This window comes from Hyaena hyaena, unplaced genomic scaffold (assembly GCF_003009895.1).
Source record: "Hyaena hyaena isolate Hyena2069 unplaced genomic scaffold, ASM300989v1 scaffold_454, whole genome shotgun sequence".
NCBI lineage: Eukaryota > Metazoa > Chordata > Mammalia > Carnivora > Hyaenidae > Hyaena > Hyaena hyaena.
The window spans coordinates 657,682-685,640 of NW_024081086.1; the positions used below are offsets into that span (position 1 = coordinate 657,682).

The 27,959-nt window shown below is 39.9% G+C and overlaps 1 protein-coding gene across 2 annotated transcripts; it reads right to left on the reverse strand.

Annotated features, from left to right (window-relative positions):
• Window positions 1–6: 6 nt before the first annotated feature.
• Window positions 7–27,116, reverse strand: E2F5 (E2F transcription factor 5). Of its 2 annotated transcripts, none has more exons than XM_039253480.1 (8): window positions 26,612–27,116; window positions 8,489–8,598; window positions 7,185–7,346; window positions 5,851–5,894; window positions 4,561–4,625; window positions 3,716–3,983; window positions 1,203–1,250; window positions 7–224 (listed from the first exon to the last, which is right to left on the reverse strand). In XM_039253480.1, the coding sequence occupies exons 1-8, from the start codon at window positions 26,837–26,839 to the stop codon at window positions 115–117; spliced, it is 1,035 nt and encodes a 344-aa protein (XP_039109411.1). In that variant the 5' UTR covers window positions 26,840–27,116; the 3' UTR covers window positions 7–114. The 2 variants fall into 2 exon arrangements, with proteins under 2 accessions (XP_039109411.1, XP_039109409.1); XM_039253478.1 differs by having other exon boundaries at window positions 1,203–1,247; window positions 26,612–26,839.
• Window positions 27,117–27,959: the final 843 nt, after the last annotated feature.

A 27,959-nucleotide genomic window follows, 5' to 3' on the forward strand; every position in this document is an offset into this window, starting at 1 on the left:
TCAGAATCAGTGAACTAAAAAGGTGTTACATTCATTATTTTAAATACTTAGGTTATTAAGAAGTCTAAAATGTTACAGTTAGAGGTAGATAACAGTCCCAAGTTTCCGTGGAATCTAATAATTTAGTATCTGGACATCAAACAGATCGCAAACTCCTTCATTATCATCTAAATTAAAGTTGTAGTCATCTGCCGGGGTAGGAGAAAGCCGTAAGAGAGGAAACACTGCAAGTAAAACAAATTCAGTCTTAAACATGGTTTTTATATACAGTTAATGATGTTTAACAGAATACTTTCAAATATATCTATCTAAATTAAAGTATGTTTCTTAGTGTTATATAAGAACAAGTTGTATATAATAGAAAAAGTTGTAATCAAATTAATGACCTGTGTTCATTTTGAAAGATTCTCATTTAAAGATAATTTATGCATTGGTATGCATAGGTACAGCTTGAGAAATAGAGGTTAAAATTTTTCTAGGTTGAACTTGTCACACTAAAATGTATAACTCAAAAACACTGGTCAAAGTATTTCCTCTGATCTCTGCTAAATAAGCTACTGCTTTGAAAAGAGAAATAGGAACTAGACTTCATAAATATGCTGATGTTCTGTTTCTACAGAAATGTTTATTCTCTAAGTGGTTAGTGTACCATTTGCTAATTTAACAGTTGCAGCTTTCTAGGTTTGGTTATATTTGTTAGGAACCAGGACTGAATCCAAGAAAGTGAAGCCAAGAGAGTTATTAATGATTATATTTTATAGCAACTGATTTTAAAGGATTATTTCAGATTAGATGATGACATGGCTAATGTTAGTAATAGTTCAGTGACTTCACATTGGTAGCTTGAAATTGGCCTTTGTGGGGATATTTACAAAACTGTGTTTTGAGATTACCTATATATTATTTTACTTTTCTTGGCCAAATTCTTCAGACATGAAAAAGCCTAGTGTGCTAACAGTTTAGAAGTTTATTCAGTGAGGGTGGTAAGTATCCCCTTAACAGCCTTTTTTTTCCTTGAAATGCAGGAAAATAATTCTGAAGGATGCCTATGATTTACTTTAAAGTGGGAGATTTTTCATAAATCATCATAGTATGTTAAGCAGTTAAAAAATATGTTTTGCATTTCTTTTAAATCTTGTGCCATTTATAAATTCTAGAAAAGCATTATTGATGCTTAAATAGTAAAATTTTAAACTACTTACCATCAGAAGACATTAACTCATCAATGATATCTCCACTAATAGATCCTGCTAGAAATAGAAATGTGATATTTGTTACAGTTCTATTTATATTTTTACAGTACAAGGCAATTACTTAAGGAAGCCTAGCAGTTAAGTGTCCAACTCTTGATTTTGGCTCAGGTCACGATCTTACAGTTCATGGGATCGAGCCTCACATTGGTTTCCACGCTGACAGCATGGAGCCTGCTTGGGATTCTCTCTCTCTCTCTCTCTCTCTCTCTCTCTCTCTCTCTCTCTCCCCCTCCCTCCCCTTCTCCCTCTCTGCACCTTCCCCACTCATGTGCATGCACATGTGCACATTGTCTCTCTCTCTCTCTCTCTCTCTCAAAATAAACTTTTTTAAAAAGACAGTTATGGGACCAGGTGGCTCAGTTGGTTAAGCATCCAGCTTGGGCTCAGGTCATGATCTCGAGGTTCATGAATGAGTTCAAGCACCGCATCGGTCTCTGTGCCGACAAGCTCAGAGCCTGGAGCCTGCTTCAGATTCTATGTCTCCCCCTCTCTCTGGCCCGCCCTCCCTCCCTCCCTCTCTCTCTGACTCACTCTCTCTCAAAAAAATAAAGAAAGAAAAGGCAGTTATTTAAACACAGTATATAATAAAGTTAATTTAAACACTGGCAGCTTGATCAACAGCATAATATTAAAGTATAGAACTTTACAGAAAGATAACATTTCCATGAGCACCTACTCTGTGCTTGGCATTACTTTTAACTTCTAAACTCAAGATGTAGATCAAAAGACTGCTCATCATTCTCCCAAAACTGACTCCTTGGTTTTATAAAGTCAGTAGTACTGTAATTCTCCCAGTCACCCAAACTCTAAACTTCAACGTCACTTTCCATTCCTCTAGTTAAATTTATCTCCAGATCGCACACATCAAAGTTACTTATTTTATTTTACCTCAACAGTATTTCTCAAATCTCTTATTTCTCTTTCCCACTCCATTGTTAATACCCATCTTAGCCTTAATGTTGTTCTTTTATAGTTGCATAACTGCAGACACCATATCTTCATTCTCCAGTGCCTCTAATCTCTTAAGGCCAAATGCATCTTCTTCCCCAATCATGTTACTCCTCTGCTTACCATGTACCCTGCTCACAAATCTTCACTGGCTTGTCAGCTAAAGTTCCAACTCAATCTGATATTCAAGGTCCTCTCTAATATCTGATCCCAAATTAACTTTCTCTACTATTTTCAAGTACAAAACCATATACAGAAACTGCTGAAAATTTTTTTAATGCTTTGTGGAAGCTGCCCTTCTAGTGGTGTCTAGATTTCCCTGTCTTTAGATTTGTCCCCATTAATTATAATTAGGTCATAAGCTTTTTAAGGAGTGCACTTTCTGTTGTGTATCCCCCATTCTATATCTTTAAATACAGAAATACTTCTAGAGGAAGAAAAGGAGGCCAAGAAGCTGAAAAATATTCTGTGTCCAGTTAGATCACAATAGTCTCACTCTTAACTATTATGAACTCACAGAATAGTAAGACTCATGCCACATTCCAATGAGACACATCCCAAAGGTAAAGTAAACAAATTGGATTGTGTACAATGTAGCTTTTAATGATCTACAGTATTACATCTAGACTGGCATGACTCAGTCATTCATTCAACAACTCATTCAGATATTGAGAGAATATCTGCCATGGGCCCTTTATTTGGAATCAGTAAGGAGTTGCTAAATACTAGCCATGTAATCATGGAAAAAAAATTGGGCAACAAGGGAACTTTTATAATTTAGATGTAGACCCTATCCCTAGTGCCCAGTTTGGGGAGATTTAGCTATTTTCATTTCAGATTAAACAATTTAGGAAGGCAAGATTTCCTAACTTGGAGTTGAGACCGTTTATCAACTCTATAAAACTAAACTTTCCTAATAAAAAGTATAACAAGGAATATGAAGAGAGGAGGCAAACGTCGCTATATTCTACACTAGTTCGATTTTTCTTAAAGGTAATTAGGACACATTCCAGTAATCCTAGAGTGACAGAGATGAAAGAACCTTACAAAGTAAACCTCTGATTTAAAAAGTTGATATATGTAAATAGTAATGGGGGGAAATGAACAAATTTTGATCAGTTTTGAACATGGAATTCTAAGGAAAACTGCATTCTTAAGCCCATTAACTATCCTTTCCTTGCTCACTATTTATAATTCTATATAGTCTTGGCCATATTATACTGTATCCAATTATATATGCTGAATATACAATCACATTGTGTGTGTATATCCCCTAAGAAACAAATCCGTGGTAATAGAAAATTAAAGGCACAATCTGTTTTTAAATCTTTCTCATAATACCTACCCCAGTGTCTCTTGTGTAGGTGACACTAAATACTTGCTAAGCTTACCATGTTTCCTCCCGTGTTTGGTAACAGAATGACCATGGCTGACAAATTCAGCTTTCTAACTTACTTAAATACGGTATTCCTATTTTTCCTTCTCTACTTTTTAAAACAAAGGCTCTAACCCACCTGATGATAAGTCTGTCGCCGGTGTCTGTTGAAGATTCTGGTTTCTTTCGGAGACATGTTGCTCAGGCAGATTCTGAGTTGCTATGTTGGATTTCTGTGGAGTCACTGGAGTGGAGGGCTGAGAGGAGGGCTGTGTGAGGTCATCAGGTGGGGGAACGGGAAAAACCACAGGCTTAGACGAATTGGATTCTTTATTTATAAGCAGCACGTGGATAGGTCCTGAATGACTCTTTAGATTGATCTGGTATTTCTTTTGTCCATTCTGACCCTTTAAGGTTATTAGGTATAAACAAATGAATAAATATTAACATTTCTAACTACTTGAAACATTAAAAATTAAGATAAGCAAAGCTATAAGAAACTATATATATATATATATATATATATATATATGTAACATAGAATTCTACATAGCATAGAGTCAGTAAACCTCTTTGACTCAACTAGAGAATGTTTTGAAAAAGACCCAATTTAAAGCAATCTGTTATGATGGATACTTAGGTTGAACTTTTTCCTCAGCCAGGATCGCTGTATCAGTTATATAGTCATTTTAACTGATTTTTTAAAAGATTATTGACGATATCATTACTTCTCCCTTAATATTTTCTAGCTCAAAAAATCACATTAAAAAACAGTCAAAATGTTAAATGATTTATTCAGTCACTTCTATAATTTTACTAAAGTTACTAAAGGCATCCAAACTCAGATATAAATACTTTCAGATAGAAAACTTGAAAGCAGTATTTGGAAGTGATTACACACAATTAGCTCTTGTTCAGCGAAAGAGAATAATACATTTGTCCATAAAACAGTAGATCCACATTAAGAAAAGTTACCCTACATACCATTTCTGGAATAGGTACCTCCAGCTGTGTACCAGAAGGTGCTTGAATGGCCAAAAGTGTATCGCCTGATGAAAAAGAAATTAATTGTAGAAAATACTATTGATTTTGGAATACAGTGACAAGCATGTGATCTCTGGAGTCAGAATGCTTGGGTTTGAATCCCAGGCTAGTGACCTTGGGCTTTGGTTCCTAATTCTGTAAAATGGGGAAAATAAAACTTACTGCACAGACTTCTTTTGAGGATTAGATGAGGTGATATATGTAATAGTAGATCTGAGAAGATGGTAAATACTCGTCGTTAGCTCTCTTCTCATGAACAAATTCAATTTGTCAAGTTAATTTTGCTTTCATTGAGGCTTGCATAAAGTCTGAAATTCCTAGAACTCTTAGCCTCAAATAACACTGTTCACTTGAGATTTTTAAATTACTTAAGTGCCTAGGAATACTAGAAATTAGGTATGATAGTGTGAAATCTTGAGCTTAAGTGAACTTAATTTTAAAGCGAAATTCTACAGCAGATTGTTGAGCTGAAGATTTAAAAAGACTTTCTCGAACTTTCTTAGGAAGCTCAGGACATATGGTGGCAGAGTAAAGCAATAAGGCCATACACATTGCCAACATAGTCTTGGAAAGCCAGATGTCACTCGGCAGATTTTTTTTTTATGTGCATAATACGCAAGGTTGTTTAATAGGCCATATGTAACATAAATATGTATACAAAATTTCATTTTACTTGTATTATAATTATGGTGTACAGCACTCCCCCTCCCCCACCCCACACTGATGTTATTAATACACTGTATTGTCCTCTCAAGGGGAAAACACAGAGACAGGGGATAGAATAGGATTAGGAGTAATTGTCCTGGCTATAAAATGGATTCACCTAACTCTGCCCTCATGCTTTCTTTGAGTTCATTTAGTGACCAGCACACTGCACACATAGTTTCTAAACACTGCCAATGAGAACTATGTTTTGATCAAATTTGGTCACTGACTCTCCAAGTCTGTGGCTTTGAAACTGTTGTTTAATCTCCCTCTGATTTAGCTGCCCCTCCCACACACAGTTTACACCCCACCAATGCAGGCAATGAAGTGAAAACTATGAAAAGCAGTCACTGTCATGAGAACAGAAACAAAGGCAGCCTATCACTACAGAGCACTGTAGAGTGACACAGAAAGTCCACAGTTCCTGAAACTAATGACTTAGGGTGGGTGTGGGGAATTTTGAATCACTATCCACTAAATAAGTTGATCAGAGGAAGAACGTTACAACAAACTAACAGTACTTACCATTAAAGCAATTACAGATGTCTTCATGAGTTACATAGGAAAATGTACTGTCATAAGGGTTAAGGAACAACATGTATACCAAGGTCTAGGCATTTACATGAAGATAATAGATCTGCAGGCCAAAATAAACAAAATGACCAAACGCATGAAGGTGTTGCCACACATGGTCAGACCAAAAAAAAAAAAAGGGACATCTTTAGTCTGAAAAGGTGAAGACAAAGGTCCAGGAGAGGGGTGTCCATCCTCTGCTCTGAAGAGACCACTTTTAATTTTTGTGACATTTGAGGACCTTTGAGAGAGATGTGAAAAACAGTGCATATTCTTCATGGAGACGGCTTTTAGGGGGGAAAGATAGTGGGGAAAAGGAGGCTATCAGCAGGAGTGGAGAGCAGCCATACATGCCTCCTCATTGAGAATCTTCCTGGATCATGGTTTAGGGAACTGGTAATGGACAGAATCTTGTAAAGCAGTGCAGCAAAGTCTACGACCAGCTAGTTCAATGGTTTTTATATCTTGGGGCTCCACAAGGTACAGTTTGAAGACCCCATTTAAGTTATTAAATTGTTAAGGAGCTTTGATCCATAGAAAAGAAATAAATGAGATCATGGACTTCTTCAACAAATTACAAAACATAAAACATTAATTGTATACGGTAGTCAAAAATTCATGAGGGGTGGTAGAAGATAAATGCCATTAAGAGATTCCACAAGTGTATAGGTACATTCACAAATCAAGAGTATCATGGGTATCTAAGAGAACAGTGGTTTTTAGGAAACACATCACTAATTTTTTCCTGCAACTTAATAAGATAGATATATAAGCCTTGGTCCCCAACCTCAAGTAGATAGTCTCTTCAGTTAATATTAGACAGAAAGTATCTGGATTGATTGCCAGCACATGATATTTTATTTTCAAGCTAAAATTAATTTTTCAAAACTTTGAGAGTTAGTGAATTTTTACCACTTCAGAACACTGAACAAAATAATATTTAAATATACCTATGCATTTAACAATTCCTTCTAATATTCAGAGACCTCCTAAGCACACTTTAGCTAGCATGTTGCATCCTACTACTGGTAGGTTGAAAGTAGATGACTTTTTTTTCTCAATGCAACACAGGAATAATATTAATAGATGTACTTTGTAATTTTCAGAGGTAAAAACTTTCAAATATTAGTGTAAATTATTAGAATAATATTGTAAAATTAAAATACTGTATCCACTTAGAAAACTTTCTGAAACATTAGAATAAAGTACCTGATCTTCAGACTGGAAGAATGCATTATACAAATATATATACTACAGCTATATGTGTAACTTATTTAAAAGGATATCTATTATTAATGGAGTCGTCCATCACATTTTTGATGCTTTGCTGTAGCCACAACTTCTGCTGATCAAGTTCTCTTTCCTTCAGTTCTAGATCTTCAATTTCAGCTTTAAGATATCTTAATCTATCTAGGACTTCTTTAGTATTACAGCCAGCACCTACACCTCTTAAAAACATATGAGAATCAATATATCCAGTATCAGACCCAGGTTGACATCACTTAATTTTTATAGTAATAAAACTGAATTAGCAATCTAGTCAAGACAAAAATCTTTATGCTAGTCTAAAACTCAAGCATTAAAATCCTTAGAAAATTTAAACATCGCACCTCTGAACATACTCGCTTAGAAAATTTATTGGCAAAAAACAGTCGAATCACAAAAGTTCTCAGTGTTTTTGCCATATAGAAAATAAAAATTTTTATAAAGTCAAAAAAAGTTCTCATTATGTTTCTAGAATGGTGTTTGTCATCTGGAAGGGCAGGCTAGTGATGAGCACCAAAAGGATGTCAAAGCTGAGGCACATGGGTGGTTCAGGCAGCTGAGCGTCTGAGTTCAGCTCAGGTCATGATCTCATGGCTCACGGGTTCAAGTCCCATGTAGGGCACAGAGCCTGCTTGAGATTCTCTCCCACTCCCCCTCCCCCATTCTTCCCCCATTCATTGCTCTCTCTGTCTCAAAATAAATAAGAGGGAAAAAAGGATGTCAAAACTATATAGTTACACCTGGAAGTCTCATGATGTAGACTGAGATGCTGGTAAATTACAACCTTTTAACATTTTGGTGAGACTCTGGCTTTAAAACAGAACAAAACAAGACAACAACAACAACAACAAAAAACTAAGGCCAAAGAGGACAAATGTGCAGAACAAAGTATTTTTCACATTCAAACATACGAACATTCAACAGTTAACAAATGACAACATGCATTTCAACCAGCTACTGTATAAGGTACATATTCCTATATATAGGACATAGTTCCTGTTCTAAAGGAGTGTATATTAGTTGGGAAGCTAAACACTTAGGTAGAGAGGGATTAATAATACAAAGCAGTATGCAGTGTGTGCCAGATGAGTAGCTTGAGGAAGAAAATAAAATTTGAATTTTCAGAGTAAATCAGTGAAGAGAGCAAGGGAATGTCCCAACACAGGAGTGCCATACATAGGCTCAGAGCAGTGTCCAAGGAAAGATGAGGCCTGTTGAGAATAGAGGACCAAGAGAGAGGGAGAGCCAAATGGTAGGTCAGATTTTACAGAGCATTAGGAAGAGAAATAAAGATTTTAAAGTGGGGTATTGGTTTGCAACTTACTTCCATTGTATACTATTTTTTGACTTTTTTTCAATCAGATCAATTCCCTCTAAGACATTGGTGATATCATAAATTCTTCTTTTTTGCCTCACAGCCAAAGTATCTGCAGCCTGTTTTTAAAAAGGGGAGGGGGGGAGACAAAGAACAATGAAATAAAGGGCAATTCCTATTTTAAAGCCAAAAAGGGTTGATTATTAAGTTCACAGCATGAGAACCCAATTCCAAATTTGACCTGGTCACTTGCCTGAAAACAATAGCTGGGTATGTTGAAAGCATCTCTCAAACATTGCAAATGCCAAAGAAGTTAACCCAATTAAAAGCCAGCAGATGTTAGAATAGGAAAAAACTATATGAAGGGTCATGACACAGAGCCCACAGAAATAAAAAGAACACAGTAAGAATACTTCATGTCACCTTACGGACTAATCCTGAGGAGGTGCTCTTAAGTATCTACCACGTGACTTCCTAGTTTATCTGTTCATAAACAGTCACTTATAAACAGCCCTTATTGTTTTTTGGAACTTTGAAAAATTATATCTCAGCAACTTGTTCATAACTAGATATTTGGGGAATTCTAAATTATACACAAACTTTCAGTGCCTTGAAATACACTATCTGCCTTTTTTAAACTCAATGAAAATGGAGGAGTGATTCATGCCATCCCAACACAAAGCATAAAATCAACAAGAAATCAAAATGCATAGCACAAAGTTGTGGTACCAGCAAATATACAAAAGCTTGGTAGTCTCACTCAACAAAAGTAAGGTCAACAAAAAGATTTCATGCCATCATGACATCAATAAATGTGGGAACGCTGTACTGTTTCTCTGGTTGGTTCCCACTCACATTTATGAGCTTTGTTCCCCAGTGGAACAGACAGAATCTTATAAAAGAGGTTATTCTACAGCTCTTTTTCCAGGGCGAGTTAGACAATACTGTCTTGAATGTGGAGTCATGTTATAAGGGTCATGGTAGTAATGAAAAAACACATTTATGTCCTTACAATATTCAGCACACTATCCAAATTAAGGAACAGATTTTAGCTTCATATAATTGGTTACCCCAGCTCTCCCGAGGCATTAATACTTTCTTGATTCTTAAAAAAACATAGCTACACACACACACACACACACACACACACAATCCAGGACAGCATATTGTTTGCAATCTGGACTTTCTTTCTACAGGGAGCAAGTGTGACCAACTTCACAGGCATTTAATGTCAATTATATGAATCCATTTATTGTGCTACCAAAATACCAATGTACCACTGTGCAATCATTCAGATCTTCAGGAAGGGGAATCATGCCTCAATCAGTGAGTGGGCCAGGAGAGTAAGTAGGGCATGACAGAGAGAATGAAGAACCAGGAACTGAAGCTGAGTCTCCAACTGACTAGTTTGGTTCTGTCTCTTCTAGAGAACCAAAAAATTAAAAGTAGGACTAAGCATGGTTTCATTGATTTTCTCTTTCCTTGTACTTAGTTTCCTCCCCTTCATAAAGTTTCTTGAGTGTTTTGAGGCTGTTTTTCTAAAGAGCAATAATCTCCTGCAAAGTTAACTATAAAAATCTGAAGTTGAGGATTCATTTCTCACTTCCCTCTGAAGAGGCCCACTTAAGAAGTAACCCAGAGGACTCCAAGCCAGCTCTACGTTATCCACATCCATGTACTCACACACAAAAGCCTTCACAACCATAGCAATAGTTCACTGGTTAGGGTATTAAGACATGTTTGTATAAACTAGATTGTAAGAGTCATCCAGGCAGAGAGGCACCAATGCTCGCTTTTAATTCAAAACTTTTTAGAGTTTATAATCTATCAGGGCACTGAGGTGGTTCAGTCAGTTAAGCGTCTGATTCTTGATCGCAGTTCAGGTCATGATTTCACAGTTGTGAATGGAGTCCCACGTCAGGATTCTCTCTCTCTCTTTCTCTCTGTCTCTCTTTTTCTCTCTCTCTCTCTGTCACCCCATCAACATAAATAACATTTTTTTAAAAAAGAAAAAAGTTTATAATCTAGTTTATAATTTATTATGGTTTAACAGATTTTAGTCCTTTCACTTCCAAAACTAAACATTATTTCTTACTTTTCTATTTAAGTTTATAAACACATTAAGGACCAGCATATACAGAAGATATCACTTTAAAAGGATCTCCTGGAGGCTTTTATTCAGTAGCCCCATCTTCTCTGGATGTTAGGTTCTGGAGTTAGGCACACAGAGATCCAATCCCAGTGCCCACACTTCCTGTCTTCAGCTGCTCTCAAACTCATTAAGCCTCATTTCCCTTTTTGTAAAATGGAGTAATGACATATCTGAATTGTAGAGATTAAACTAGATAATCTTTGGGGCGCCTGGGTGGCTTAGTCGGTTAAGGGTCCGACTTTCGCTTAGGTTATGATCTCGCGGTTCGTGGGTTCGAGCCCCGCGTCGGGCTCTGTGCTGACTGCCAGCTCAGAGCCTAGAGCCTGTTTCAGTCTGTGTCTCCCTCTCTCTCTGACCCTCCCCTGCTCACGCTGTCTCTCTCTCTCTCCTAGAAATAAAATAAAAACATTTAAAAAAAAATTAAACTATAATCTTAGCACAATGTCTGCTGCATAATGAATACTTCAATGCTGGTAAGTAACAGCATCATCAAGTACAGACTGAAGCAGGGGATCGTGGATGAGATTTAGAGTTGTTGTGTATATGGACCCATCACATTGTATGTAGTATTTTGAAAATTTGTGTGAAATCTTATAGTTTTATGAAGAATTCAAGACATCATACTTAACAGAATCATAAAATGAATCACAACCACCACCTTCATTTGTTTAGCACCTATGATGTGCCAAGCTTGTTCTGTGTCTCGTGGATAGAGTAGTAATAGAACAAAATCCCTGCCTTCAAAGAAGGGAAAGAAGTTAATAGTAAACAAATAATTGTGGTAGGAATGCATGTAGGGACTATAGTTAACAATTTTAAATAAAGTTCCCTAAATAAGGTAGCATTTGAACTGAATGTAGAAAGTGACCTCTGAGAACATCTGACAGGAAGCAGCAAGTACAAAGAAAGGCTCTGAAGTGGGAATATGCTTACATCTTGAAGGAAAGACAGGCAAGCCAATATGGTCAGAACAGTGAGTGAGAGGGAGAACAGTGAGAGAAAAGGTGAAAAAGGAAAAGAGGGAGAGAATCTGGAAGAGATGGTGGGAAGAGAAGTGAGAGAGATAAAGACAATAACACCATATATCAAGAGGCCAGATCATGAGGGTCTTGCAGGCCATGGTAAAAACTTCAGCTCGTACTCCCAGTGGAAAGCCACTGGAAGGCTCCGAGCACATGGATTTGGTGCCATGCTTTAAAAGGTTCTTTCTGGCTGTTCTGGGTAGGAAAAAAGAGGCCAGTGAGAAGGCAATGGCAGTAACCCATTCAAGAGATGGTAGTGGCTTGGATGAAGGAGATAGCTGTGGACTTATTAGAAATGCTGAGAATCAGAATATATTTTGAAGGTATAGCAAGCAGTAGATCCGAGAGCAAAGTCAAGTGTAACTCAACAGTTTATGACATGAGCAACAGGCCATGAGGAAGACTGCAGAAGAATAGGTTTGAGGCACCAGAAATCAGGAACTTAGCTTTGGACAATTTGACCTCCAATGGGAGAAGTTCAGAAGACCACTGGACACAAGAGGGTGTGGCGTAAAACAAGTCCAGAGATACAAATTCAGTAGTCATCAGTAAAGAGACATTTTAGGTCACAGGGATGGAACCCACTGGATTCACCTAAGAAGTAAGCACAGAAAGAGAAGATGTCTAGGGGCTGCCCCCAGCATACTCCATTGTTTATGATCTGAGAAGTGAGGAGCAACTTGCCACTGAAGAGAGAGAGGTAGAAAAAGTGGGGCCTTGGAAGCCAAGGGAAGAGTACAAGAGTGACCATGTCAAGGACTGCTGTCAGGGTGAGTCAGATGAGCAGGTGAGACCTGATCATGGATTTGACTTTGGCAAGGTCACTGGTGACCCTGGTCAGAGCTGTCTTGGCAGAGTAATGGAGTCAAAGCCTTAATGAAGAGATCCCAACAAAGAGTGGAAGGAAAGCTAGAGTGGGTAACTCTTCAAGAGTTCTGCTGCACCCACCCTCCTACACTGTTGGTGGGGATGTAAACTGGTGCAGCCCCTCTGGAAAACAGTGTGGAGGTTCCTCAGGAAACTAACAATAGAACTCCCCTATGACCCAGCAATAGCACTGCTAGGAATTTACCCAAGGGATAAAGAAATGCTGAAGCATAGGAGCACATGAACCCCAATGTTCAAAGCAGCACTCTCCACAATAGCTAAAACATGGAAACAGCTTAAGTGTCCATCATTGGACGAATGGATCAAGAAGATGTGGTTTATCTATACAATGGAATACTACATGGCAATGAGAAAGAATGAAATCTGGCCATGTGTAGCAACATGGATGGAACTTGAGGGTGTTATGCTGAGCGAAATAGGCAGAGAACAGATACCATATGTTTGCACGTATAGGAGGATTAGGAGGAACTTAACGGAGGACCATGGGGGAGGAGAAGGGGAAAAATAGTTGGGGAGAGGGAGGGAGGCAAACCATGAGAGACTCTTGAATGCTGAGAACAAACTGAGGACTGATGGGGGTGGGGGGAGGGGAATGGGGGTGATGGGCATGGTGGAGGGCACTGTGGGGATGAGCACTTGGTGTTATATGGAAACCAACTTGACAACAAACTATTTAAAAAATAAATAAATATTTTTAAAAGAAACACACACACACAAAATATTATGCTGAATAAAAAAAAAAGAGTTCTGCTGCATCCAGAAACAGAACAGAAGAATAGGACAATAGCTGCAGGGAGGTGTGGGGTCTGGCCAGGAAGCTTTTCCCCTTCCTTTCTCTTTTCTTTTAAAGATGGGAGCTAATTCAACATGTGAGTTATACTGATAAGAACTGTCCAGTAATGGGGGAAGAGGGATAATTAACCATGAAGGAGAGAGAAGGGACAGCTGTAGGTAGGCAAGGGGGAATGTGAATCAGACAGTCTGAGGAACAGCCTTAGATAATCACCAGACATATTAATAACTGAAGTCCAGCCAAGTGCCCGGTGCACATGCAGGTACGATAGTAGACAAGGTAGGAAGAGAGGTTAGAAATGCCCTTCTGGTTACTTTCTATTTTCTCATAAGTGGAGGGGGAGGAAAGGGAAGAAGGAGAGTTTAATGGTTTAGAAAAAAGAAAGTGTACAATCTTCATCTAGGAGAGTAAGAGAGTAGGTAGTGTAAAAGGAATTCTGCCCCCACTACTAGTCCTTTTGAAGTTAGTAGTCGTGAATTTAAAGCAAGACCCACAAGCATCAGTGAGCACTTTTCTCCAGCACCGGACAACAGGCTGGGTACAAGGGGCAGGCAGAGTACGATATAAGTACATTCTCATCCCATGTTGCCACCTAGCTATTGAGTAAATGCACGTGTGCATGCATCAAATTTACTTAAAAAGTTACATTTGCTATTATAGATTTGACCTATAAAACATAAAGGAAGCATCTATTTATACCAAACCAACTCAATTCGAGGGAAAAATAAACAAACATAACCCTCTGAAAGAAAAACATCTCCCTTCCAAACATTAAATTCTTTCCTAAAAATATGTCACCACTGGGGCATCTGGGCGGCTCGGTTGAGCGTCCGACTTTGGCTCAGGTCATGATCTCACAGTTCGTGGGTTTGAGCCCTGCGTCGGGCTCCGTCACAGAGCCTGGAGCCTGGAACCTGCTTCAGATTCTGTCTCCCTTTCTCTCTGCTCCTCCCCCACTCATGCTCGCTCACTCTCTCTCTCTCAAAAATAAATAAATGTTAAAAAAAATTAAAAATATGTCACCAGTTGTAAACTGTGTTATCTATACATGGAAAAAAATTAAAGCCTGTGATGCCATTAAGAGGTGGGCAGGATAAATCAGGAAAATTTAGAAAAAAGAAAGTGAACAATCTTCATCTAGGAGAGTAAGAGAGTAGGTAGTGTAAAAGGAATTCTGCCCCCACTACTAGTCCTTTTGAAGTTAGTAGTCGTGAATTTAAAGCGAGACCCATTTGAGCTAAGATCGAATATAAGTGCTAAAAAGGGCTTAAAGAATTTCCTACCCCACCCCTTCACTTTAACAAATGAGTCCACTAAGACCCCATGTTAACTCTGGGAAGGAGAGAGATTATGTGGTAGGTTTATTTGAGTTAAGATTAGTTGCAGCTCATTTGTTCAAGAATGTTCTTCTGATGGAGCATGATGTTGCATTCAAAAGCACTAATATAAAAACAATAACTATGGGAAACATCCTGCCTTTCAGGTTCTCCATCTGTATAGCAAGTACTTGACTCTCTTCCAGGACCATAACCGTCAGTACCTGTGTACTCAGTGTTTTAGCTACCTTGCTTCAGAAACTAACACTACACTAAATTAGGAGAGAATCCAAAAGTAAAAAAGGTGCCATGGAAATACTCTACAAAACCAATTCATTACATGTGCTTGCATGGACTCACACAGATGAGGGGAGGCTGACAGTGAGGTGAAAAGAACCCAAGTGATGCACCACCCAGAGTGCCCATAAAATATTTTTAAGACATTTTAAAAACTGAGTGAACTGACTTTCAACTGTGCCACATGGGTTTTCTGTTGGTCTGTCCTCTAGGGTTTGGACTGATTATTAGCCAATTTCAAATACTGCTAAAGGTAATTAACATGTAGAACGTTTGATTTCAACCCAAGTTAAGAAGACCATTGATAAGCCAGTAATGGGATAACTGTGTAATAGGATCTTTGGAAGATGTTATCCAATTTAACTTACACCATTTTCCCCATTTGCTAGGATACCTACTCAGAAAGCTAATGGATAATCATATGGAATTTGGCATTAATTACATATTCATGAAATAAGTTTGTGGCAAAATTTGTTCAAATGGGCTTTATAATTTCAAGATTTTAAATAAGTGCGGTGTGCCATCAAAACTCCCAAGCTATAACAATTGCACTGAGTAAGCAAAGTGCCCCTGGTACTTGTAACAGAAGAACTGTGTACATACCTAAGGCTGTGTGTAACACCTTGTGTTAGAGAATGAGGTCTGAAATTGAACCGATCCATAGAGTAAAGTGTTGTAAGTGGCTGAATAAAAGAGAGATTACTTAAGGTAGAGGCAAAAAGGAGAGTTCCTGGAAGAGGCTGCCATTGCGTACAATAGGTCTGAAGGGGATGTTAAATCAATAAGGAAATTAAATATCAAAAATAAAGAACTTACTTTAAGGATACAAAAGGGCTCCCTCAAGAAGCAGCACTAAGCACACAGTATTTTGATTCCCACTCAGTATCCTGCCCCAAAGGAATTTCTCCTAAAAAATCTCCAGTCCTTTCACTACACCAAACTGTCATCCATAAACATGATATTGATAGATATACCAGTATTGTTTTTTAATTTTATTTAAATCAAGTTAGATTTAAATAAATCTAACTTGTAATGTTAGATGTATATAATGTATACATCTAATGTATACATATAATGTAATAATGGTTTTAGGAGTAGAATTTAGTAACTCATCACTTATATACAACACCCAGTGCTCATCACAAGTGCCCTCCTTACTGCCCATCACCCACTCAGCCCATCCCCCCACCCAACATCCCTCTAGCAACCCTGTTTGTTCTCTGTATTTAAGAGTTTCTTATGGTTTGCCTCTCTGTTTTTATTTTTTCCTTCCCTTGCACTGTGTTCATCTGTTTTGTTTCTTAAATTCTACATGAGTGAAATCATATATTTATCTTTCTCTGACTTATATTGCTTAGCATAATATATTCTAGCTCCATCCATGTCATTGCAAATGGCAAGATTTCATTCTTTGTGATTGCTGAGTAATATTCCTACACACACATACACACACACACACACACACACACACACACACACCCCACATCTTCTTTGTCAGTCAATGGACGTTTGGGCTCTCTCCACTTTGGCTATTGTGGATAATGCTGCTATAAACATTGGGGTGTATGTGCCCCTTAGAATCAGCATTTTTGTATCCTTTGGATAAATACCTAGTAATGCAATTGCTCGAGCTTTAAATTTGTGCTAATTTTTATTTTTATATTTGTTCTTGTTGCAGTATAGTTGACATAATTTATTAGTTTCAAGTGTACAACTTACTGATTCAACATTTATATTCATTATGATCAACACGATAAACCCAGCTATCACCTATCACCATACAATGTTGTTATATACTAGTAACTATATTCCCTATGTTATACTCTGTATTCCCGTGTCTTATTTATTTTATAACTGGAAGCTTGAACCTTTTAATAAATTCTGCATACACTTTTAAAAAGGAACTTCAGGGGTGCCTGAGTGGCTCAGTTTGTCAAGTGTCTGACTTTTGGTTTCAGCTCAGGTCATTGTCTCATGGTTCATGAGTTCGATCCCCACATCAGGCTCTGCACTGAGAGCTGTGGAGTCTGCTTCAGACTCTCTCTCAAAATAAATAAACATTTTAAAAAAATAATAAAAAGGAACTTCAGTTTTATTGTTTCACTCAAATCACCAAAGATTACTCAAAAGAAAGAAAGAAGATATTTGGTAAAGTATTTATGTAAGTAGGAAAACCTAATGAAACTCTGAAATCCATACATTGGAAACTCTAGATCTCCTGTCTAAGTTTTCAACTACTTTGAAAATTCTCTTAAGTATTAACTTTTTAAAACAAGAACAAAATTGAGTGTGCAGTTGCTATTCTACCACTTGGATTTGCCTCTGCACATATCATCCTGCTGATGTTAGGCACGGAAGTGAGGGAATGTGCACAGAGATAGGTCTGGCTTTTTTTTTTTTCTTTTTAGAGAGTGCCAGTGGGTGAGGGGAGGAAGGGAGGCGGGGGGAGAGAGAGAGAGAGAGAGAATGAATCTTAGGCTCCGCCCTATGTGGGGCTCTATCCCCCCACCCTGGGGAATCACGGCCTGAGCCAAAGTCAAATATCGGATGCTCAACCAACCTGAGCCATCCAGACACCTCTAGGCCCGACTTTAACTTTATGACCCTGGGCAACTTACTTAGACTCTCTGTGCCTCAATTTCCTGATCTGTATGAATTTTTTCGTTTGCTTCTTTTTACTTATTTTTGAGAGACAGACAGAGGACGAGTGGGGAAGAGGAAGAGAGAGGGAGACCCAGAATCTGAAGACCCAAGCTCCAAAGCAGGCTCTGAGCTGGCAGCACAGAGCCTGACAAGGGGTTTGAACTCATGAACCTCGAGCTCATGACCTGAGTGGAAGTTGGACACTTAACCAACTGAGCCACCGAGGCGTCCCTAAGATGCTACTATTGTAAGGATTAAATAAGTACGTCTGAAACACTTAGAAGAGTGCCTGGCACATGGTAGGCATTACAGTTGTGTTAGCTATTATCGCTATTATTGATCCAATTTCTCCCTTAAAGTAATAAGGAAATTTTGTTCATGGAAAGGTATATCATAATAGAACACCCCTACCTGTATCACTAACTTCAACACTTTGAAAGATCATCAAGCACAATGAAGTACGAAAAAAAAACCTTCTGAAGAGTAAAAATAGATATAAAAAGGTGTATTTCCCTACCCAAAACATTCACCCCATTTGAATCCTATTTTCTCCTTCTTTTATGATTCCTAACAGTTTACACCATTTAGTACTCTTTTTATTTATTTTATTTTATTTTTTTTATTTCTAGGAGAGAGAGAGAGAGAGAGAGAGACAGCGCGAGCAGGGGAGGGTCAGAGAGAGAGGGAGTCACAGACTGAAACAGGCTCCAGGCTCAGAGCTGGCAGACAGCACAGAGCCAAAAACGGGGCACGAACCCAAAAACCGCGAGATCATGACCTAAGCGAAAGTCGGACGCTTAACCGACTAAGCCACCCAGGTGCCCCAGTACTCTTTTTAAAAATATTTTTGTTTGTTTATTTTTGAGAGAGAGACAGAGACAGAGTGCAAGCAGGGGAGGAACAGAGAGGGAGACAGAATCTGAAGCAGGCTCCGGGCTCTGAGTTGTCAGCACAGAGCCAGACACGGGGCTCGAACCCATAACGGTGAGACCATGACCTGAGCCCAAGTTGGATGCTCAACTGACGGAGCCACCCAGGAGCCCCTATACCATTTAGTACTCTCTTTTTAAAAAAATTTTTTTAATGTTTATTTATTTTTGAGAGAAAGAGAGAGACGGAGCATAAGCGGGAGAGTAGCAGAGAGAAGGAGGGAGGGAGGCACAGAATCTGAAGCAGGCTCCAGGCTCTAAACTAGCTGTCAGCACAGAGTCTGATGCGGGGCTGGAACCCACAAACCGTGAGATCATGACCTGAGCCGAAGTAGGACGCTTAACCAACTGAGCCACCCAGACGCCCCTACCATTTAGTACTCTTGATATTAAGGTAGACTTCATCTGAAAGTTACTATTTTCACCCCGATTTTTTTCTCTCTTTTTTGCCTGGTCTGCCTTATACTTTTTGAATCCTTTGTTGGTGAGTTTCTTGTCAACACCAGAATTGCCTGAATTCTTTTTCATCTAAACAACTTTATTAAAAAGAAAAAGGAATTACATACATTCCCATGTAGTATAGAAACGAAGCAGTTATTACTCATTTGATGTATTCTGAATATTATGCTTTCATGGATTTATTAATCTTTTTATGTAATCCCCCCCCCCAAAGTGTGATAGCAATTCAAAGTGTGTTTCCAGTCTGTTAACAGTTACCTTTAAACTTTTAATAACATAGTTATAAAAAGACAATGAGGTATAAAATCAGTGAAAGCCTAAGTAAAATACCAGCACACTCTGCTAATATAATCTCACAGTTAACAGCAGGCCTCAACTGGAAACTCCTTTCCACCCTTGCTAAAAATGCTCCCCAAATGTGTACATTCCTGTCTCTACAAGCTCTTCACTCAAGGAAGGACTCCTTCCCCACTGACTGAGGCTCTTGCATCCTTTTGAGCATCACTGCATTTGTTGCTTAGTCGCTCAAATCACAAATAATGGAGATTTGGTGAAAGTTGTGCTGATTTTGCTCTTTTTCAAAATTAAGTGCAAACTTTCAAAATCTTGGGATTTTCCTCTTCTCCCTAAAAGTCGAGGATTGTACTGTAAAAGTGGATTTTCCTTTATTCTGTTATAGAAATAATTCTCAAAAGTGATTCATTTCCACTTGAAATTAGGCTTCTTAATTAGCAGTGTAAGATTAAGAGCTCTAATATGTTGCAATTCAAAGACATGAACAGTGACTATTTCAGAGCATATTGAAAGGCGGACCTCTTCAATCCCCAACTTCTCACTTTCCCAAGTGTAGCACTCACCAATCTTAGCTCTTAGTCAACTCAGCTCACCGTTAACTCCTATTACCAGAAGTTATTTCTGACTTGTGAACAAGGTGGGAAAAAGAGAGGCAGCAGGATTCATTCCATGGCTCTCAAATGTCAGTAGAAATCAGAATCACATGGGGTATCTGTCTAAAATGCAAATTCCCAGGGCCCTTCCCTAGCCCTATGTAATCCAAGCTCTCTGGTCTGACATTAGAATCTGTATTTTTAATAAGATCCAGGAGATTCTGATGCATCTGCTATTTCATTTATACATTGAGAAATACTGTTATTATCTCTTTCAGGCCTCCACTTTTCCTGAAATGTGGGGGTGGAGGGGCTGTTAGCTTGGTGCAAAAATAAAGCTTGCCTGATACTTTTTGGTTTACAAAGCACTGCCACCAGCTATGGTGGCTCATTCCTTCTTCCTCCTTGGGGAAACTATATTCAGCTTGCACATTCTATCTCAGTAAGGTACACAGGATATGAGGCTTGCCCAAGAACACACTGCTGGGGCCAAGAACTCAGAACCATCTCAGCTACAAGCCTTTTTATCCTGTCCAGAGCTGGAAAAGCGAGATGGCTGACTTTTTCCTTTTCTTCTTCTTCCTCTTCCTCCTCCTCCTATTCCTCTTCTTCTTCTTCTTCTTCTTCTTCTTATTATTATTATTATTATTATTATTATTATTTTGTACTGTAACAAAGTTGTTTTTGAAATGATACCAAAACTTTGGAGGTAGGTACACCTTTTGCTTACCATGATGGTTCAGGGCATCAATTCTGACATCAGACTACGTGGACTTATATTCATTTACTGTGGATTTTTTTTTTAAGTAAGCTCTCTGCCCAATGTGGGGCTGAAACTCATGACACCAAGATCAAGAGTTGCCTGCTCCACGGACTGAGCCAGCCAGGCACTCCAAAACTTTTCTTTCTCTTTTTTCTTCTTTCTTTCTGTCTTTCTTTCTTTTTTTTTTTTTTTTTTTTTTTAAGTAAGCTCTATATCCAACATGGGGCTTTAAATACTATGGATACTGACTGCCACTTAACTTCATCATACCTCACTTTCCTACCAGCAAAATGGAGATATATCTCCTTTACACTTTTATTATGAGGATTAAACGAACTCATACAAGTAAAGCATCTGGCACACCAGCTTTAGCAATCCTTTTTATTAGTGTTGTAGAGCTTTAGTCTTCTAAGCACTTTTTTTCTACTTAGCCATGCATCTTGGGTTGATGTTGAATTATCAGTCACTGGAAGAGATGTATCCAGATCAGCTTTTTATGTTGTGCATTTTTAATAATTTTATTTTTTAGAGCAGTTTTTTAGGTTCTCAGCAAAACTGAGCAGAAAGCAGAGTTCCCATATACCCTGCTACCACACGGGCGTAGCTTCCCCCACTGTTGGTATCTCTCACCAGAGTGAGACATTTGTTAAACCTGATGAATTTAGGGGCCCCTGGGTGGCTCAGTGGGTTGAGCGTCAGACTTTGGCTCGGGCCATGATCTTGCGGTTTGTGGGTTTGAGCCCTGCTGACAGCCCTGAGCCTGGAACCTGCTTCGGATTTTGTGTCTTCCTCTCTCTTTTCCCCTCCTCCACACCTGCTCTGTCTCTCAAAAATGAATGTTAAAAAAGTTTTTAAAAATTCTTGAATCTACAATGACATGTCATAATCTCTCGAAGTCCATAGTTTACATTAGGGTTGATTCTTGGTGATATATACTCTATGGATTTTAACAAATATGTAATGATACGTATCCACCATTACAATACACAGTAGTTCCATTACACTAACCATTCTCTGTGCTCTGCTCTCTCACTTCTGGCAACCACTGATCTCTTTGCCTTTTCCAGAAAGTTATAAAGTCAGAATTTTACAGTATATGGCCTTTTCCTATCAGCTTCTCTCACTAAGTAATATACATTTCAAGTTCTTCCATGTCTTTTTATGGCTTGAGAGCTTTTTTTTTTTTTTTTTTAACATTGAATGGTAGTCAACTGTCTGAACATGCCAGTTTATTTATCCATTCACCTACCAAAGGATATCTTAGTTACTTCCCAGTTTTGGCAATTATAAATAAACCTGCTATCTACACCCATATGCAGGCAGACATAAGTTCCCAATTCATTTGGGTAAATGCCAAGTAGTATGATTGCTGGATCATATGGGAAGACTGTGTTTAGTTTCCTAAAACTGCCAAACGGTCTTCCAAGGGGTCTGTACCGTTTTGCATTCCCACCAGTAATGAGAGCTCCTGTTGCCCCACATTCTCACCAGCATCCAGTATGGCTAGTGTTTTGTGTTATTCTGCCATTCTAGTAGGTATGTCCGTAGTATCCTGTTGTTGTTTTACATGTTTTTAAAATTCTGGTAAAATACATGTGGTATAAAATTTATCACCTTAACCATTTTTAAGTGTACATTTCAGTAGTTTTAAGTACATTCACACTGACATGCAACCAGACTCCACACCTCTTCTCATCTGCCCAACTCCAAATCCATAGTATTAGTTTGCTGGGGCTGCTGTAACAAAAGACCACAGACTGGGTGGCTTAAACAACAGAAATTTATTTTCTTACAGTTTTGGAGGCTAAAATTCCAAAATCAAGCTGTTCACCAGTTTGGCTTCTTATAAAGCTCTTCTCCTTGGCTTCCAGATGGCCACCCTCTCATTGTGTCCTCTGTGGACATACATCTTGGCATCTGTGTCCAAATCTCCTTTCTTCTAAGAACACTATTCTGATCAGATGAGAGCCCATCCCAATGACTTCATTTTAACTTCATCATCTCTTTAAAGGCCCTATCTCCAAATACAGTCACGTCCTGAGGTACTGACAATTCTGGCTTCACCATATGGATTTTGAGAGGACACAGTTCAGCCCATAATGCGTCGACCCATTAACAACTTCCCTCTCTCCCCTTCCTCCTAGCCCCTGGCAATCACTCTTCTTTCTGTCTCTATGAACTTGACTACCCTAGTTACTTCATTCAAGAGGAATTATACAGTATTTATCTTTTTGTAACTGGCATAATGTCTTCAAGGTTCATCTGTGCTGTAGCATGTGTGAGAATTTCCTTCCTTTTTAAGGCTAATAATCTTCCATTGTATGTACATATCACGTTTTGTTTATTTACTCATCTCTTGATAAACACTTGTATTGCTTCGATCTTTTCACTATTGTGAGTAATGCTGCTATGAACATGGGGTATATAAGTATCTGTTTAAGACCTGGTTTCCAAATCTTGGGGCTATACACTTAGAAGTGAAAGTGTCCTGAGAATTTTTAAGCATGCACCAAAGTTCTGGCTGTACTACTAATATATCTTTACTCAGGCTAATTCCAGATTTATTCTGTGACACGAAATCTTTGCTTTATGTCACAGACTAAGATGTTAAATTATTCATTTCATCTGGGACAAATATTAATTAGCTAATCATAAATGGGTATGAGTCAGGGATCTGTGAGATAAGAAACATAAACACTTTATCATTTTAACCTAGGGCTCCTGCAATTAGTAACATCATTATAATAAAAGATAAGCAATCTTAATCATGCTTTAAAAAGTTCAAGTGCCAAAATGGCAAGTAAGGAAACTCAGAAATTACATTTAATAGGAATTTGCAAAACAACATATAGACAGTTCTGACTAACTTAACAGTTCTTTAAATTCTTACTTCTGGAAAAGTAGAATCCTAGTTTAATTTGTAAAATCATGTGGAATTTGCCATCAATACCTTCACTTTTCAAGTAGTAGCTCAATACCTTTCTCTTCTGTCATGGGTAGAGGGATAAAAATAATCATGTGTTTTTCATTACAAGAAGCATTCTGTGTTCTTACCCAGATGAAAAACGTAAATGAGAAGATTTTTTTTTTTATTTTGTTTTAAGGAATACTAAAAGAATTACAGCATAGACAGTAAGAAAAATGGTCTACTTTCGAATCTTAGCTGCCACTTTCTACTGCATGATTATGGGCAAGTTACTTAACATATCAGTATCAGTCTTCTCATCTGTGAAATGGGGATGTTAGGACCAAGTTTCCAAGTTGTTAAGACAATAATATTAATATTATTAATTAATATTAATTAATTAAGACTGGAACAAACTCTCAATAAATGCTAGCTATTAACAGCATAAACTGGCAAACCAGATAAAGCTTGAGAGGAGCATGAGATAATGTGCCATCTCACTGGAATAAAGAGATGTGACTAGGGGCGCCTGGGTGGCTTAGTCGGTTGGGCGTCCGACTTTCGCTTAGGTCATGATCTCGCGGTTCGTGGGTTCGAGCCCCGCGTCGGGCTCTGTGCTGACTGCCAGCTCAGAGCCTAGAGCCTGTTTCAGTCTGTGACTGTCTCTCTCTCTGACCCTCCCCTGCTCACGCTATCTCTCTCTCTCTCTCCTAGAAATAAATAAAACATTTAAAAAAAAAAAAAGAGATGTGACTATTGTACCCACTTTTATAAATGAGACTACGTGGTGTGAGAAAGAGATATAAGTTTCTCAAACCACTTTCATGGTGTTTCTAATCCCTTCTGATTGTTAAGTTATACTTGAACAGCTTTATTAGAACTTATTTGCTTTATTAGGCTACCTCCTCAATTCGTTACATTATGAAGAAGAAATGCATCACTAATATAGAGCATTATGTTCTTATTTTTCAGTAGTGTATGTCATGGTTCATAGCAAGAAGCATCACTGGAAAGATTTCACTGTAAGATTTTTACAAGATTTTACACATATATGTAAATAACTGAAAAATATATGTTAATGAACGAAATATGTGTATTTTTCATACATGTGTGAAAAAGAAAGATACTCAAAGTGCTCTTTAGGAGTAAAAAAATCACGGATATAAAGAGACATAATGTTACTGCAGAAATCTTTGAAACTTTTAAAGAAAGTTCCAGGATGAATGAAACAATGTTATGAACTGTTAAACTCCACTCTCTACTCACTTCACTGCCTCTGTGACTTCTGGAGAACAATTCAATGGCCACAGATGAAACAGGTGGAAGCCTAAGAATTTGAAAGCAAGTAATGCAAAGTTCCATCATTTTGCCAGGTGAGTTGAGAAAGAAGCCCTCAAAGTTAAACTCTCAGAGTGCAGCTGTATCTGGAAAACCCCAAACTTCCTTGATTCCCTCTACAGAAAGCACAGTCCATTTACAGAGTAAATTCCAGATACAACTGAATGTCTAGATTTTGAAGGATAGTTCGCAAGCCATGTTTTGTAACAACTATGGCTCTCTCTGATGACCTCATAGCATCCTTTGAGATCCTTTAAACCAAATCCATTTAAGTTCCTGACAAGCTGTACTATATATGCCTTAAAGCACATTTAGGGAGGAAGCAAGGGAGGAAGAGGCTGTAGAAAGAACAAGGAATTTCCAGAGTTGGGGGGAAACTCCAGGAGTAACACTTCCAAAAGAAGATAGTAGAAACTACTTCCCAAAATGCAAAATGCACACATCATGCCTCATTTGAATCCAGATAATTTAATTCAGGGATCACTTAAAAAACACCTACTGTGCTCAGGGAAAGAAAAGAGCCTTGTCTGAGAAACAGCACCGGGGCTACCGTGAGCCTTCCTCTCTACCTCCAGGCAGTACTTCTGCAGTAGAGCTTTCTATATGCTCTCAGGTGACGCTTCTCTTGATCTGGGCACAGCCTTGACGATCTCCGTCACACTTCAAGCCAGGTAAGGTGGTCCCACCTACACTCCCCTCGTTGTTGGGACCAATCATCAGTGTAAAATCAGACTTCAGATATCGGGGAAATGCCTAGGAGAGGTCTGCAGTGATTTCTGTTTTTAAAGCTTTGGTTCTTAAACTTGGGGTACTTGGTTGAATTTTAATTCAAGTAATCACATTCTCCTGTCCTTAGCGTTGTGGAATCCTTCCAAATCCTGCCTGGAACAGTTAAGTCATTTTGTTTAACCCAACAGCTTTTGATGCATGTTGTTGTTTGAAAAGTCTGAGTTGTAATAAAAGACGGAAGCACACGTTCTCAAGAAACAGGAGAGTTTACTGAGCGCTTCCACTTCTTTGAGGGAAAGCTATAAAACATCCCCTTTTTCTGCGATGAGAAACCTCACTTTTAGAAATCTGTATCAGATACAAAATTAAGTTAAAAATCAAATATTCCCCCCCCCCCGCCAATCAGGATGATAAAAGAGTGTACAAAGAACAGGTTGGTTTTTTTTTTTAATTAATATTATTATTTCAAAGGGAATGAGTGTGGAAAGTTCTTTTTTTCTTTCTTTCATCTGGAAGAGGTGGCAAAATCGGGTTTTTTGTTTTGTTTTGAACAACGGGAACACGGTCTCAACTAGAATAGCCTATTAAAACCATCCATTCCCAACAGCAAAAGCAATCCCCAGGTGTCTCCAGGCAAAGTGCCAGGGTCCCCGCCCCGCGCCTCTGCCACAGGTGGACGCGGAGCAGCGAGGACACTCGGGCGCCCTCGGGTTCCAGCGCCGGCGGAGGCCACGCGGGCGCGCTCCGGGTCCTTAGCTCTTTGTCGCGAGCGGCGCCGGGCCCCATTGGTCGTGCGGCCCGGCCGGGCCACCCCGGCCCCTGGTCCCTCCCCCTCCCTCCCGAAGTCCGGGGCCCGGGCAGCGGCCACATGGCCCTCGCTCTGGGGGGGGGGTCGCCAGGTCCCCGCGGGGCGCTTCCACACCACGCCGCCCGCCCCGCGCTTCAAGGGGGTGGGCTTCTCCGGGGCCGTGGGCATCTTCGTCCGCCCCCATCCCCGCCTCCCGCGCTCACCGCTTTGAGATCCAGGACGCCGTCCTTGGCCTCCTGCAGCAGCGACACGAACTTGGTGGTGAGCAGCCCCAGGCTCTTCTCGTGCCTGCTGCTGCCGCCCCCGCCGCCCCCGAGCTGCGGCGGCGGCTGCGGAGCCTGCGCCTGCGGAGGCTGCGGCGGCGCCCGCGGGCCCTGCCCCTGCCCCTGCGGCGCCTGCTGGCCCGAGCCCGCGGGCTCCGCCGCCGCCATCGCGCCCCCGCGCCCGGCGGCTCGTCCGCGCCCGCCCGCGGCCACCTGCCGGGCCGGCTCTGCAGCGGCTGCCGCGCCGCCGCCGGCCGAGGGCTGGACGGAGGGTCGCGGGCCCTGCAGACAACAGGTGCGCGCGCGGCGCCCACCGGACTCGCGGCGGCTGGGCGCGCGGGGCCGCCGCCCCCTCCCCAAGTCCCGGCAAGCGTGAATGAAGCCCACGACCGAGGGGAGGGGGAGTGGAAGCGCAGAGAAGGGGCAGCGAGGGGTGGGGACCCGAGTTTAAATGGCAGGAAGTGACGCCGCGGCCCGCGGTTGCCTGGAAACGCATTTTTCTGTGGGAAGGAGGAGCGCGCCGGGAGGAGGGGGAGCGTCTGTGACCGCGGCTCCCCCTCGCCTCGCTGCGGATCGTGAGCTCCCCGGAGGAAGGACGACCTCCCGCAGCCGCCTCGGGAGGACGCGAGGACTCGCTGCGGCAGAAAATCGCTGTGCCCAGTGGCCGTTAGCCGCCGAGCGGTGAAGTTGGTTGGCTCCGCGGGACATCAGCTTCGGGTCGCTCTTCGTCTTTGGGTATTCTCTGCTGAGCGCTCTTGCCGAGCTTTAAAGTCCTTTGCAAACATTTCAGTGACTCGGCCCAAGTGCAGGGTTTTATTCAATAGATCGATAGATCTATTTATTCAGTGGATCATATTTTAGATTTGTAATGCAGGAAACGCAAAATCCTGGAGTTAGGGTTTTGTCCTCATCAGCAATCAGTCCCCAGGCCTTAACTTGGTAGGTAGAGAAACTGAAGTGTAGTGACAGAGCGAGTGAATTGCCAGACTCAAAACTGGATCCCATGTCTCCTGCATTTAGAACAGTGTTTATCGGAATCAAATTGTACTCTGTTACTTAGAATACAGTACATTGTATGTATTCATTGCAATGAATACAGCTCATTGGTTTTTGTGCTTCGGTGATAGCCCAAATCATTTCTGGTAAATGATATGACACACAATTCTGAGTTTAAAAAAAAATCGTTGTCATTCGATTTCACACTTTTGGGAATCAGGTCTAAATTTTAAATGAGTTTTTTTCATAACACTTGGAATATATGCTCAATACATATTAGGTTCATGGAAAT

Coding starts and splice junctions, on each gene's coding strand:
- E2F5 (XM_039253480.1), bottom strand. CDS start 26,839: ATGGCGGCGGCGGAGCCCGCGGGCTCGGGCCAGCAGGCGCCGCAGGGG. Junction 7,347..8,488: donor AAAAATAGTATACAATGGAA/GTAAGTTGCAAA, acceptor TATGTTTTTAAG/AGGTGTAGGTGCTGGCTGTA. Junction 4,626..5,850: donor CATCTGTAATTGCTTTAATG/GTAAGTACTGTT, acceptor CTTTTTCATCAG/GCGATACACTTTTGGCCATT.